The sequence below is a fragment of the Rhopalosiphum maidis genome, chromosome 2 (genome assembly GCF_003676215.2).
Source record: "Rhopalosiphum maidis isolate BTI-1 chromosome 2, ASM367621v3, whole genome shotgun sequence".
Lineage (NCBI taxonomy): Eukaryota > Metazoa > Arthropoda > Insecta > Hemiptera > Aphididae > Rhopalosiphum > Rhopalosiphum maidis.
Window position 1 is genome coordinate 13364084 of NC_040878.1, and position 16749 is coordinate 13380832.

A 16749-nucleotide genomic window follows, 5' to 3' on the forward strand; every position below is an offset into this window, starting at 1 on the left:
ATGGATTTCACATTAATACTACCGATATGATGCACCTTCTCACAAAATATATTCTAAAATGAAAAATAAGTATAAAGAAGTAACTGTAATGTATGTGTTAAATTTTAATTCAATGATTAATTATTGCATACAAAAAACGACAACGGCATATATTTTTTCTGCTGTCAAGGGGGGGAGGATTGTTCTCTATGCCTGGACACCCCCCTTCATGACTTTAAAAAAAATGCTTTTATTAAATTACTTTTCAAGTTCTTGCATAATTATTTAAAAGTTTAATGTTTTTTTTCATCAGTAAATAATTCTATAATTCTAAAATATTAAATGTTAGGTACCCCCTCCCCCACGATGCTACTGCAAAGCGATACTGATTATCAGGCTATAATTTATGATATATTTACGCCACGGCATAAGTAAATTAGGAATTTTTTATTTTGTTCATGCTGATCAGCTGCACTACAATGCGTTCGTCGGGGTGAGAAATAGAACAGCTTATTGTATATCGTTGATTTCACCGGAATTAGGTAAGGTACGACGTTATATTATTATTTAAGTAATTTATTTTACTATTAGTGATACACTAATACAATATTGGTTGAATACACTTTTTCAGAAAACATTACATTTAAAAATGTCATTGTGTATATAAAAAATAATAATATACGTTAAAAGTTTCGAGTAGCTATCCTCGAAAAATATTATTATTATTATATATTATATCATTGTATATTAGGTTTAAAAAAAAAATAAAATTTAAATGGACCGTTCAATTTTTCAAAGAGACTCCAAACTTTATTCAAGGCAAAATTTACGATGGCACAAACATTTTTTTCTTTATTTTTTTGTATTTGATAAATGGATTCCACTACTAAAATTTATTGATTAAATTTAAAAGGGCAGTAAAATTTTCCATTCATAACATTTTTGTATTGGGTTCGCGTAAAATCAATGGTTCTTTCCCTTTATTTTCCAGACTCCAGGTAAAGGGTTTTTTTTTGTTACGATAACGTCCACAAAACATGGTATACTGTTCCTGTGCTTGAATGGACCACTAACTACTATAAGCCATCGTTTTTGAATACATAAAAGTTGTATTTTTATTATAAATAAATAATTGAATTTAATAAAAAAACGAGTAGATTACAGCGGTAATAATGTAGAGCTATTATCATTCGCCATCACTATGTCACAGAATAACATATTCAATTATTATATATTCTGTGACTATCTATGTTATTACGTAAATATTGGATTGTTGTATACTAACGAAGATAATATTTAACGGATTGTAAAATCTGTATCCCATCAACGCTATATAATATTATAATGATCAAAGGATATTAAATTTATTTATGTAGATACTATACGAAAAAAGTTTTCAGCTTTATTAAAGATAATAAGGTTTTTAAGAGGAAAAGCACTTGTAATCTGAACTACTGTAGATTTATTTGTTCCTGTAGGTATTGTATTTTGTCATTCAAACAAGTCCTTTATTAATAATTACAAATATATTCAGAATATAATACATTTAATAAACCAATTAAAGATTTTCGTTTTATAACTCAGAGATAAAAAAAAGTTGGGTACAGCAGGTCGGTCGGGCGTATTTAAATTTAAAAGCAATGCGTTAAAATAATTCGTTCGGAAAATCAAGATTCTACACCAAGTTTAGTTTGTTTAAAAACAAATATTTCTTTTAAAATAAATCCCCTGTTAAATTATCAATTAAATATCTATACATATCTGGTATATTGTAACGAAAACTTGTAAAATCCACAGAAAACCCCCTATATTATATTGTATACATAATACTATATATTTTACAATGTGACCTTTAATTTTATATACTTACTGCAGTCAACTCCAACCTTAAATTTCTACGTTAATTCATTATCAAACTACATAGCATAATGTTACATAGGCATTCTAACCGCTATATTATACGTTTATTTTAAAGAAATACCTAACCTGGATTTTAAAGTAATCCTAATTAACAGGTCCACAATAAATACAACAATTTTAGATATTTTATAAGCTAAAGGGAAAAAAATTAAAAAAAGGTTTTGCAGAACAATAATAATCAACTAATGATCGAAAAATGACTGTAGAGAGTGACAAGGCAAATTTCATGGACATCCAGTTTTGAAATAAAAAACATATTTGAAATTTTAAAAGTTAAAATATTTATGGTAGTTACCATTTCTATTGAACTACATAATAATTCTTCATAAAATAATAGCACCATACTAAATATATACATATATAATATATGTATATAACTAAAAATAATTTAATACCTAGTAGAATAAATCCTTTTTTTAATAATTCAAATTTAAGGTAGAAACTATACAATCCAGTTATGTTTTTTACGTTCAGAGAGGTCTAATATCGATTATTTAAGTGCTATATAACAATTTTTGTTATTACGTGACCTGGGCACGGTAAAATAATACATATTCAATACCTGTATATACAAACGAGTACAATATTATACATATATTGTAATTTAGTTAAATAATTATTTGGTTTCTTAAAAAAAAAAAAAATAATAATAATAATTTATGCATATAAAATGCACATAAATGAGATACATAGAATTGACGCTTAGTTCACTTGATTGATTCCAATCACATTTATATTCTAATTTAAATATATAGTTAACCATAAAATTAATGTAATATTGTAAATGATTATTTAGTTATACTGGAAAAATATTTGTTACTCAAAACAGCCAAAGCACAATCAAAATTGTTTTAAAGACTGGCTTTAATCCCTGTCATTTTCGCTTTCGTGATTTTTCAAGAGTATTAATAATTTAAGAAATTTGAAATATTAACTATCTAAAGTTCACAACATTAATTTATACAAGTATTTAATCTATGTTTTATTTCCATTTGTTCAGAAGGGCTGCATCATAAACGATTTGTAAGAATTTTACTACCTGCGTATAATGTTTTTCCTTTTCTTTTTAAATTTAAGCTGCTGTGGTATATTCACTTTGACAGGTAGAAATGTATATGCTATCAACGGCATTTTCAGTCCACATTAATATGGAAGTTATAGTTTAAATATTTAAAAGGTAGACAAGTAGGTCAACGGAGATGTGGTAAATCATTGATTCAGCAGTGTACAAATAAGCTTGAATGCGATGATCCATAAAACACAAAAACGTTTGTAGTGGATTTAGTAATAAGATTTTATAATGTGTTGGGCGTATACGTTTAATGATTATTTTCATTTTGATTGAAATATAAAAAAAAATATTATAGTCATAAAAATGAAATAATAATAATAATAAATTGAACAGAGTTAATTGTAAATTGTGATACCTAATACGATGTTTTAATAGCTATGTTAAAATTGTAGTATATTATGTAATCTAGTTTTAAGACTAGAAAGTAGATTTAATTACATTATACACTGAAAGTTCTTTAATATGCAGTTTCATTGATTTAAATGTGCGTTTATTTCAATTTTTACAAGTTTATTTGTCATACGATTATCTAGATTAACATTTTAATTATACTTTTAAATACAGATCAATGAATGTATTGATATTGCAATATGTTTTTTTTTCTTTTTCTAGTAGTAACAAAATGAACGAAGTTGGTAGCATAAAAGTAGTTTTTTTAAATAATTCAGAATTAATAATAAAAAATAGCCAAAACAAGAAGAAAAATCTGTCAAATAGGTAACCACTGTGTTGTACAATAGGTTTCTAGTACATATTATCATTTTTTTTACGACTACGATAAAAACAATTTATTAAAAATTTTAGTTGATGTAGTATATAATATATAAATAAACTACAACTACAAACTTTTTTAAAAACATTTAAAATAATACTACAATAATGTTTTATAATTATTTGTATATAAAATGTTCATGTATATTGATATTGATATGGTCAAAAACTAATAAATTCGATTTGTTGTATAGTGGGTCCGAGTGTAATTTGTCTATGAAATAGGGTATTATGATAGATATATTAAATAAGAATTCGATAGTAAGCACAGACACTTTATAATTTACTTAAAACACGAAATTATTTAATTTTTATAGGTAGTATAATAAATTGAACTAATTTTTGTTCAAACCAACACATATAATATTACCTATATCATTAATTATTATCATCATGAAATATACTTAATGATATAGACTAACAAAGCGTCTTCGCACAGAATCATTTTTCGTGCATAATACTTCATTATTTATTTATTTATTTTTTAATTAATGAGATTTCAACAAGTATATTATAATATCTCGACAATTGCTGGGTACATATCATTTATATTCAAACATATATAAGGTAAAGCTCATAATACTAAAGTAGGAAGCTTGATTGGAGGATAAAATTAATCGTATGTATAATTAAACTTACATTATCAGCTGAAAGAGCGTTGATACCACGAGTAGATAAAAATAGTCTTTAACTGTATACTTTATTATTGAATTCAAATTTAAGACATTCATAAAAATGACTCACTTGAAACTTATTGTATAGCAAAGCGATTCCAAATTACCCATTTTTATTTTTTCATGATTATTTTGGAAAAGTACTGATATTTTTTACTTTTCGACTTTCAAAATAATAAGTATCAACTAGATCTAATTTGTAACCAAAAAACACCCTCGATCTTAAAGATTTTTACTGTTCCTCCAAGTAACCCCAAATACGTTCACACAAAAAACACATCCATCATTTAAAATTATCTGATGCAATTATGTTCGTTATACTGCTGTATATCAGCAAATATTTACCGTAGAAACTTAAAACTTTTAAGTATTTCTATATTATTATTTTCTACACGAAATGATGTTTTCAAAATATTAAGATTATTTATACGATTCTATAGTACGTCGAAATTGACCTTTAAGTTTATAGTACTAATATGGTATCAAAATAAATTATTAATTTTATGTAAAAAAAAAATACTTAATATATTGCAATGTACAGAGTGTTTCAAAAGTCTTCATCCGATTACAAATTTATATAGCTCGGCAATCGTTAGCTGCAGGTAAATTACCCATATACTAATCAAAAGATAACTTAAAATAAACTTGGTTATCTAATCTTTTCATTAGTATATGAGTCGTTTACTAGTGGCTAACGTTTGCAAAGCTATATAAATTTGTAATCGGATGAAGACTTTTGATACATATTGTATTTGCCATTTGACCAAAAATAGTTGTATATTGTTTTATTATTGTGTTCTGAAACCTCTAAATCAGTGCAAATGCATTGATGTTAATCGAATGTTTTATCTCCATACATAATTAATTAATACGTCATAGATACTATTCAATCAGATGATTTAGGTTGAATTTTCTTTTTTTGTAGCTACTAAGTTTACACGATAAAGTTAGAACAAGGATTAAATCGAAATCTATTCATATTTTAAATTGCTCATTTAATGCGCATAAAAATGTTAATATTGTACTAATCTATAGAACTTAAACCGTTATAAAACATGTGCACCCACATAAATTAATTTTATTGTTGTATTTATCCCGGGCAATAAGTAATGTATTATATAGTTTTTTCTATAACAAACTAAATAGTTTTACACTTTTATCTAAGGTATTGCATTTACAATATCACAACCACTATTATGATTATTATAATTAAAATAATTATATAAACATTAATTTATTCTATAAATAAGTGAATATCAGCGGAAGAAAATTTCGTATTTTCTATTAAATTTAAAAAAGTTAGAATATATATGAAAAAATACACAATTTGAATTTATACTAAATTAAATTCCGAATTAATATTGAACATGATAATATATTAAGACATTTTCCGTTACCCTGCACAAATTTAATAGGTATCTATAAAATAACATCTTTGTATTATAATACTTATATTACATTTTATAATTATCTTTTAATGAATATATTGTACACTTGACAGTTTTACAATATCTTAACTGATGTTCTTACGGTAATAATAAAGGATGATTTTGAGTAATTTCAATCTATATTTATGGAAATTAATCAAATGAAAAAATAGACATAAATTGAAAACACTGACATAAAAGAGTGGGTGATTCTCAAATTACACGCAAAATATTAATTTTATTAAACTTGATAAAAAAAAAAGGTTGATTATATAAAACCCATTGATTTATATGTAATTCAGTGCTTTCTTTCGAGTGTAGCTTATACATCTGAAAACCGTTTATTTATTTTACAAATATCTAATTATACGCAAATTTCTATACAAATATAAATTATATTATACATCATATATAATTTATGATTAAAATCAATTTTAAATAATTCAAAATTCAGTAATAAACAATAATTTTTTATTGAGGATTATACTATGGTGTGTTTGAATACTTTTATATTTTACATTTTATTTTATTTTCCAACAATATCTATGTTTGCTTTATAACTGTTAATTCGTACTGGTACACTATAGCTGTCACCCGGCATCAGAACTTATAAAAAAAATTACAATTAAAATTGAAGTGCTTAGTAAAATTAATTAAATGATATACAATTGATAAGATTATATAAAAATGTTTACCTATTTACAGGCGGGGATTAAAGTTTGATGGAATTCCGGAAATCCTGCCCTACCAACGTCGGCTTCAACAATCCGGAAATCTGAACCGGCAGTGAAATCCGTATCTACGACTCACAATATTACTTAAGGAAAATGAAAAAATTTGGTAGAAGATTTTCAATTCAGCTAACGGCAATAAAACATCCTATACTCTTTCGGATCAATTTTTCAGTAGAAAAAAAAATAAAAAAGTAATTATTTATATTTTACAGCGATCTAAATATGCGGTCGCTATTATAAGTATTATGGAAGAGCGTATGTGCGTCGTTGTTTAATTAACTTCCCACTACAACAGCCACTGATAATTATATAGGTATATGCATATTGCATATCATATACGACTACGGTGATTAAAAATATTTCCACTGCACCTACAACCAAGAATGCATTATTTTGTATAATATAAGTGTTATCCCTTATCCACGGTTGAGATAGGTATACATTTACTTTTATGAGGAAAAAAATGTTTCATTGTTTGTGAAATACCCATACGACCATACTTATAAAGTTATAAACATTTCATAAAATGAAGTTTTAAAATTTTTTCACCATATAGTGATGTTTCAGATACTTTAAATTGTGAATGTAGGTAGTATATATCTATTTTTTAAATCAAAATAATTTATTGATAAAATTAGTAAAATACTCTACCCCATTAAATGACTCATATTTTATGTGCAAGTACTTATAACTAGATGAAATTAAAAGAAAGGCTTGTTTCAGACAAAAACTTAATCACATATAGTTGTTGATTTCGATAATTTATTTTCAAAGTATAATAATAATAATATACCATTTCTACAAGACGAATAAATTATAATTAATAAATCAGTCTGTATAGTAGAAGAAGAATATAATGCAATGTAATGAATATAATTTTAATGATATTTTTCGAAATACATCTTGAAAATTAATATAATACAATCAACAATATTTTCACTATGAACGAAATTTTAAATTTTATTATAAAATAAAAAAAGATGCATACCTAATCACTTGTTATTCTACCTAAATTATTTTATTCAATTTTAATAATTATATATTGCTCTATACCGTGTATAATTTGTTTAATAATAATAAAAAAAAAATTATATGTTGTATTGTAACATTTAAAATTTTTAAAATTTTTATAAATACCAAGTATAATAATATTGTGTATTAATATATCAGAATGCTATAATAACAGAATAATTTAAAAAAAAATGCTTGATTGAGTGACCAGTTTCCGTTCGGTGACGTGCATCTTCCATATAATGGCATAAGTAGTGACCAGTGGAAGAAAAAAAAGTGAGCAGAACTGGTTTATTATACTTTGAGACAGATTATAGTTACTCAGGTTCTTGATCAAGCATTTTTTTTTTAAATATTCTGTTATTATAGCATTCTGATATATTTCCGGAACACAATATTATTATACTTGGTATTTATAAAAATTTTAAAAATTTTAAATGTTACAATGCAACATATAATTTTTTTTTTATTATTATTAAACAAACTATCCACGGCGTAGGGCAACATATAATTATCAAAATTGAATATAATAATTTGTTAATCACAATAAATATGGATAATTTATTTCAATATTTACTTCTAATAAAATTACACTAATATAATTAAAAAAAGTTAAAGCGTTATATAATTATTAATAATCAAATGAATTATCTACTATATTTATTTATAACATGCAAACAAATTTTGCTTCCAAAATTCTGATACAAAGAAAAGACGATTTTTATGATTTTTTTTTACATTTTTGTTATTTATTTCAACTTTTTAATAATTTTTCGTACTTATATATTTTTTTGTTTAATTTAAATTACTCATATTTTATGAATTAACGAATCACATTTTTTTCAAGCTATGCGTAACTTGTAATATATTTTTAAATACATACTAAATTGTGTTTTTCTACTACTATTCTATTTTAATTAGTTACAGTAGATTTAAACATAATAAGTTATATAATCAGTTAATACTCATTTGTCGATTGATTTTTTGAGAACGATATTTTATCATTTAAATTGTATACTTTTAGCACATAATATACGTATCTTATTATACATTGCACATTTAAGTAGATATACTTTTATAAAATTGTAATATTTATAGTATTTTCTTACATAGTTACATATGCATAATATATTGCATTCTATGTATTTATTTATATACATGATTAAACCGCCTTTAACCGACAACTTTAAATGGTAGATAGGTACCTCCGAATAGCGAATATATTTTTCGGGGACGGGAAAATATTCATTACTTATTTACAGGAAAACCTTTGAACAACAGATACTTATTTGACTAGATTTTGATTATTTTTATCGTAATTATTATCTAAGTATATTTATTACAGTGTACATCTTATACATTATTATACTATTATAGTTTAATCTTATCCAGTAACTGATTTTTTTTTAAATAATAATACATATTATAATTATATTCGTACACAAAAATAATATAAATATACATATTTGTATCATTAATGCATTTACCTTTCTTCCTCTAAATATCGGATACCTTCAAAAAATGGAAATAATTTCAGTGACCAAAAGTTCCTGGTATTTTAAGGTTTCATTGTATATTTGTACGTTTAAACATTAGGCAGTAACATCATCAATATTCTATTCTACTTCGGTAAATATTTATGTGTAGGGGAGGCTTGAAAACACCCTGGAGGACTTATATGCCTCACAAGCCCCAATATTCCCCTACAGGCTATAATAAAGCTTGCACTGGATTATTAATATTACTATTATGATACCACACGTGTGATACAATAATAGTCATCTAACCAGCAATAATGTAATACACACACGTAAAAATTACACACAAATACGTCCGTTTATTGTGGTTCGGACCTATTTGTATGATATAATAAACCTACTTATATGTTATATGGTTATAATATTATACCGTGTCCGAAGTTTCACGGCATTTCTGTTTATATTGCGACTTAACAGGTATATTCTGTACTTTAATAGGTATTTTGCTTATGTTAATAATGATAATAATGATAATATTGCAACAATGCAATAATTCGCGTGTGGATTTTTTTGTCTTATAAGTACGGATATGTGTATGCGTGTATGTGTGTGTGTGTGTGGTAATGCCATTCTCGAGTCTCATATATAATGATCTCTTGAATGCTCTTTATATGATTGGAATTTCCTTTTAAGAATTTTTTGCACCGGATGAGCACTACTAAATATTTTATGTTATTATATTCAAAATTTTCATATTTTTTTTCCTTTTTCACCAATGCCTATAGCAGGTAAAGTTATAACTTAGTTATTATATTATTAATTTTTTACCGTTGCATTCCTCATCATAGTCATATCGACGTATCTTCAACGCTCCACTCGGTTAAAGAATAAAGAAATATCACCGTAAAGATAACAGCTGATCACGATAAAATAATAATAATCATATATCCCTTTTTGCAATATATGTATAAAATGTAATACATTGTGATAATGATTGACAGCGCGATAAAAATCGAAACTCGTGTAGTTATAGGACGATATAAGGTAGATTTTGTATATTATGAGCACCGCGGGTACTTCGTAAAGCTTGCCACGAGACACGCACATGACAATAATAATTAATAATAACGATAATATATCGTTTTATTATAATACCGTCTCGACTCTGAGGCGTTTTTCGGTTTCCCCGTGAAGCACAAAAACATTCATCATAACCATGCGCCACCCCGCGGGGACGTGACACAGCGATGACAGCGCCTCCCTCGCCATATAAAATACGCCATGACATAGAAATAAATTTATGCGAACGTGTATATCGTCATACAATATCATAGAAATAATGTGTTACGCATAGAGATTTGACCGATCACTCTCAATTACACCAGGTTTATATGTCTACCCCGTAAGGTATTACAATACTCAAATATAAGGTACAGGGGTACATTTGATGAGTGTAAAAATATTATACTAGTCGAAGTTTTGTAAGTAAAAATTCGGATTAATATTTCATTTACCAATATTTTTCTTAATATGTATTAGTTTTACATCGATGTGGGTTTTTATATTTGTTTATTTTTTGTATTTGTGTACACATTTTATCGTAAAAAATACTTCAATCTTTAACTTAAAAAAAGGTTTTTGGTTGCAAATTTGATCTAATTAGTACTTTTGGTAGATAAAAATTACATTTTTATACAAAACTAATTTTTCTAATTATAACTGGGCGTTTTTGCCAAATATCTATAATATATCCTCACTCAGCAGTAAAAGGATTTTAATCTATTCAATCAACCATTTTTTGAATTATAATAGTCAATAAATGGTTTGTATCATAACGAACAAGGTATATAAAACTTGGCTTAAATACTCTCTAACGAAGAAGCCATAAACACAGCAACAAAAAAATGCACATCCTTTCCTTTACAAAATAATAAATAGAATATTATCTAGTATAAAAGTTATAGAAATAAGTCACTAAGCATCAAGTAATGGAAAAAATGTTAAAAAGTATACTTCTAACCCTGGAAAAAGAAATAATCCAAAATACTTCAGACTAACTACCTAATCAGGAATCTATATAGTAAATATATTTTTGTTATTAAGTTATAAACAAAAAACATGATTACCAATTAAACCTCTATGTTAGAATTACTTACAAGGCGGTGAAGCAGTACAACAGAATATTTGTACACAAAACTCTGTTACAAGGTTGTGCTTTTAAATTAAAACTGTTTTATTTATAATCGTAACATCGTAACCTAAAAAAATATTAACAAGTATCTAATATGTATTTGAGAAAATATTAAGAAAGTATTAATGAGTTGAATTAACTGTTAAATAGTTAGTTTAAAAAATAATACAGCAAGTAAAATTTTGAATTTACTTCGAACCTTAGTATGGATATGATATTACTAAAATATTTTTTATAAAATATATTCTTCTTTTAAAGCAGCGGTTCTTAAAATGTGCTCTATGAAAGTGATATAGGCTCCATAGAAACACACATACAAATTATTAATTGCATTGTAAAAATTATTATGAATTATTATTCGTTTTATTTTTTAATAAAATAGACATCAGGCCTTTTTTGTTGCAACCTAATGGGTCCATAATTAAAAGTTTGAAAACTACTGTCTTAAAGTATATAATATTTTTACAAATTAGGCACTACTCACCAGTTTCTGAACGCCAAGACAGTTCTAAAATAGTGTAGCTTACTAATTTGCATTTAAATCCTGCGCCTGATATATGGTGATAATAATTTTTATTTATACATAACCAAAAAAACTTAAATTAAAAATTTTAATGGGATATAATCTAAGTTACAGGTAAACATTATCAACAGTCTCAATATAATTATCATTCCTCCCTCTATCTTTCGCTAATCTTTTTAATTAGACTTTTGATAATCAGTAACTATTATAAGTATTCCTTACAAGTGTAAATTCATTTTTTTTTTCCGAAAAATTTAGCTTTTTTAATTTCTACTTACAACGTGAAACTAAGCATTTGTTAGAAAACATTTTTAACTACTTTGTGGAATAATAACTATATACATTATACAGTACATAGGCATATATATTCATAATAGGTTATATTAACGTGATGAAATTAATATTACATTGTAATCATTTTTGTTTTTCTAACAAAAAAAATTTGGACCAACGGAAATATTTATTGGAAAACATTGTTGAATAAGCGTGTAATATTATGTTTATTATGTTTGAATTTGATTAGAATAAAAAATTATTGTACACATTTTATTGTTTTTTTTTTTTATATATAACAAGATTCCTAGTGTTTATACAACAAATATTTTTCTATATATAATGTATAAGGCATTTTGGACACCAATTTTTCGTGAAAAAGAATATGAAAGAGAAAAATTAAAGAAGAAAAAAATTAGAAACTAGAAATACAGTACTGTGTTGTGTATTATAATTAACATTATTGTTTGCTAAAATTCTTAAGTTTTTGATTTATCTTTACAATTTGACAATAACACAAATTATAAATATTTTAACAATGAATTATTACATCTACACAACTTTACTATAGACTACATTTTTAAAGTTTTTTGTTTTCGTATCTAAGAATACAATCTATATATTATAATACTTTTTTTTACTTACACCAACATTTTGTTTTCTATTATCGTCGAGTATCAATTTTAGATTCTGAGCAAAATGCAGAATATATGATGTTGTTTTTTAATTTTAATAATTATAATGAATAAATCATTCATACAGAAGGTTTGCACTTTGTTTGTTACATGCGCATATAGTCTGTTTAATATGTGTCTAATAAACTAAAGCAGAATAGTAATTGACTTAATAGTATCTAAGGAAGCTATTAGTCAAAACTGCGATTTTTATAATTTAAATATAAGTATTGAAAGGGAAAATTAATTAAACTAAATTCATAATCGGCATGAAAAAAAAAAACAATGATAAGCATAAGGGATTATTTATAAAATATTTTTTCAATTCCATTTTTTTTTTATTTAACATTTTTCTACGATCTTTTCTTGCTCAAGGCTACTGCAAACTCACGACTATAATCTTGTTAAAATCTACTTCATATTCATGACTACTTTTTTTTTACTCACGAATGCTGTTTTTCAAATAACTATTACTTGATCACGAGCATCGTCTAGCTCAAAACTACTGTCTTGCTCTCGATTAATATTTTTCTTACACCGTGATATGTTTATTATAACATACTATTTGAACGCGAATTTCGGATTGTTTTAATAATAGAATAATAAATTTTAATGATATCTCTACGTATTTATAATCTAAGAATTTATGGTGTAATTACTTAATATGTGTTTATGCAAAACAAAATATTTACTAAGTGGCGATAGTCTGAGCTGTTCACATATCACTAACGAAAACTTTTCATATTATTTAGAGTGCCGCTAAATCATCATGATAACTCAACTTTTATTCAATTTTTTTACAGTAGTCAGTAAGTATTTCCAATACAACGATTTTTCATAATATATTACCCAGTTTATAGGTATGCCAGAAAACTCAAAAACCAACACTGTTTAATATGAATATCTATATAATATCTATATATTATTGTATATATTGTAAAATAAAAAACCTACTACAGCTGAATATGCACTTGCGGACATGTATTGCGTGCGTGGCACGACGCCATCGTTGGTTATTTTTTACTAATAATAATTTATCAAAATAAAATACAAGGTTATTCTTGGACATTAGGTATACTGTATACTGCGCTGATCAAATTCGTGTTTGGATGCTAGTAAAAAGATAAATGAATGTGTATACAAAGCGTAGCCCTAAAAGCCAAAATAAGATATCTACTATTGTATCAGCATGAATTTATATGATAATAACATACGTATAAATCAATAATCTGTCAACCCATTTCAATTGTCGATGATATATTATTGATTGATTTGAACCCAGCCGCGTTTCTGACGATTTTCGAGCAGAAAAAGTAATTCTTTATTTCATTTTTTTTTTTTTTTTTTTTTTTTTTTTTTTTTTTTTTTTTTTTTAGTGGTGTGTAAATTTATTACTGTTTTGTCGAATAAAATCTGACAGATGAGCGTGAAATTTTGAAATTATTATAAAACGCTTACATGATGAATTGATTTATAGCATGCTTACTGCTTGGACCATTAATTAACAATCGAAATTCGATTGATGTGAGTAAACATTGAACACAGACACGTCAATTTTGAAGTTAAAATATATTATATTTTAGACGCATAATATACAAATCACGTCGGTATGCACTAAACTAGATATGATTTTAGAGTACTATATAAAAGGTACCCGATGTACCCTTTGTGAATTTCATATATCTACCTTTTTGGTAATAGTAATACGGTAATAAAAAAAAAAAATGTTTAAATACATAGAAATACTTTTTATTATTAATATTATTTGACCTGAAAGTATTTAAATAAAAAAAAAGTTATCCTTTACGAACAAACAAACATACCATTTACATTTTTCAACAACATTTTTACGAAAGCAATTTGTTTTAGGAAGCTGAAAATGTTAAATGTTTGTAATTAATGAAAATAATTTATTTATTATTTTTTTTTTAACTAACATTATTATATTTTAAAAACAATTTATCTAGCTATAGTAATTATGTGATTTTTATACTGCAAGTCGCAATTTATATTAATTGTAAAGTGGTTACATTTTTTCTACCCTGTTAATATATTATTGATTAGATTTATATATTAATAATATTATATCAGATCGTCGATAATTTTTATATAAATTATTATATTTAATATTTATGGTAATCTGCAGTCGCATATACATACAACTTCATACGCATACACACTCTCACACACATATACATATATATATATATATATATTCAGGTACTCACTTAAATGTTAAATATTTGTGCGATTGTTGATCGGCCGTTGTCACAGACCAGTCAAATTTTAGTAGATTGCATCCACCGTCGGCGTCCGGTTGACCTCCCCGAGCCAGTAGTCTGCCATTCATTGTGATCGTATAATTGTACAATGTCGAGGCGGCAGCCGAACAGTTCATCCTCACTGCGAAACACAAACAATGCGATAATAATATAATGATTTTATTTGCTTTGGTGCACAGTGTATACAAATGACAACAGTATAATAATATAGGCGTTGCGATACCATTGTGAAGTGGTCCTTAATACGATACAAGATAACATTGCACCGAGAATGCCGTATACGTGTCTGTTAAGCGTATTATATTTAATATGTATACGCGTAATGCGTATTATTATGTTACTATTATACCCCAACGCGGAATCGTACAATTCGTGAAATGGCCGCAGTTTTTCTTGGCCATTTCGAGAAACGACCGAGTCACTCGTGCAATATTCATGAAACGGCCGAAAGACAACGTCATAGTTCTATTGCAGCCGCATGAACGAAATGGACGAATTTCATTTGCCATTATAAACGATATTCTTCCCAACGCTGCTGGTGCAACAACTAACTTTATATTATTTGTATTATTTTATTATGTGCTATTTATACTTTTTTAGGACTGATATTTAAAATTTGAAATTGTATAATTTGTGGATAAATTTAATTAAGACATTTTTTGAAACTATATGCCGTGTGTTGTATAAAACCTAACACATACAATTTAATCTTCATTTAACGTACTAATAACAATATTTTGATTTTAAAATATATTATGATTATGATAAATTCTGATAAATGTATTCAATATAAATATTCAAATTCAATGATGTTTACGTTTATATTTAAGAGAACCTTACCAAAGCATATTCACTTTCACGATCTTACACATATACAACGGTTATGAATACAAGACTCTTGTTTGTATAGTTCCTTGAAATATCTTTCAAATTGTAAATTATATACTAGCAAACGAAAGAAAGAACATTTTTCACTTTTCAGGACTTCCAAAATATTTCAATTTTAAGATGTAATATTGAGATTTATTATTCAACAAAACAAAACAACCTCGATAGTAACTCATCAAAAATATAGTCCGCATTCGTTTTTCTAGTAAGAAGTATTTTTCACATTACACGTATATGATGTTAATGAAAAGAAAATTCTTCGAAAAGTAAATGTACACTTCATTTAATGGTTATAAAGGTATGCGCGTTGCCATAGAATACATAGACATAATATGTAACATAATATTATAGTAATATACTGTAGACTTCGCTAGGTAAGTATATGAAATACTGTACTAATCATTTCCCTTACTCCATAAAATTCGTTTATGTTTTTGTATCATATAAAATATGTTTTCAATACAGTTTACAATAAAAAATAAAATACGAATTCTCGTTTGAAAATAAAATTGTTAACACCACAGGAAAGCACAGTACAAAGGTCTAAATATTATTAAATAATAAAACATGATCTTCAAAACGAAAATGTCAACAACAAAATAATCGAAATTAGAATAAATGCATGATTAAAGGACAAACTTAACTCGGTGAAACATCCTTTACAAAGTTCTAAAACTAACTTTCCTTACATAATACCTTATTGCAATCGCGCCATAGTGAACTTAGCATTCAATTATGAATTACTGTTACTGTCTGACATCAGTATAGCGTTGACACAATGTACAAAAAAATGTACATTTCATGAATCAGGCAATTTCGCGTCTGGAATGTTACGCATTATGTGAGTAGGTA

The 16749-nt window shown here is 25.8% G+C and overlaps 1 protein-coding gene across 4 annotated transcripts in view; it reads right to left on the reverse strand.

The window, feature by feature from the left end:
• LOC113552887 overlaps window positions 1-16749 on the reverse strand; it is a 95217-nt gene that overhangs the window by 33810 nt on the left and 44658 nt on the right. For all 4 annotated transcript variants that reach the window (XM_026955887.1, XM_026955888.1, XM_026955886.1 and 1 more), the window contains one exon: window positions 14956-15130. In XM_026955887.1, the coding sequence (XP_026811688.1) occupies window positions 14956-15130 (175 nt within the window). The remainder of the gene's footprint in view (window positions 1-14955; window positions 15131-16749) is intronic.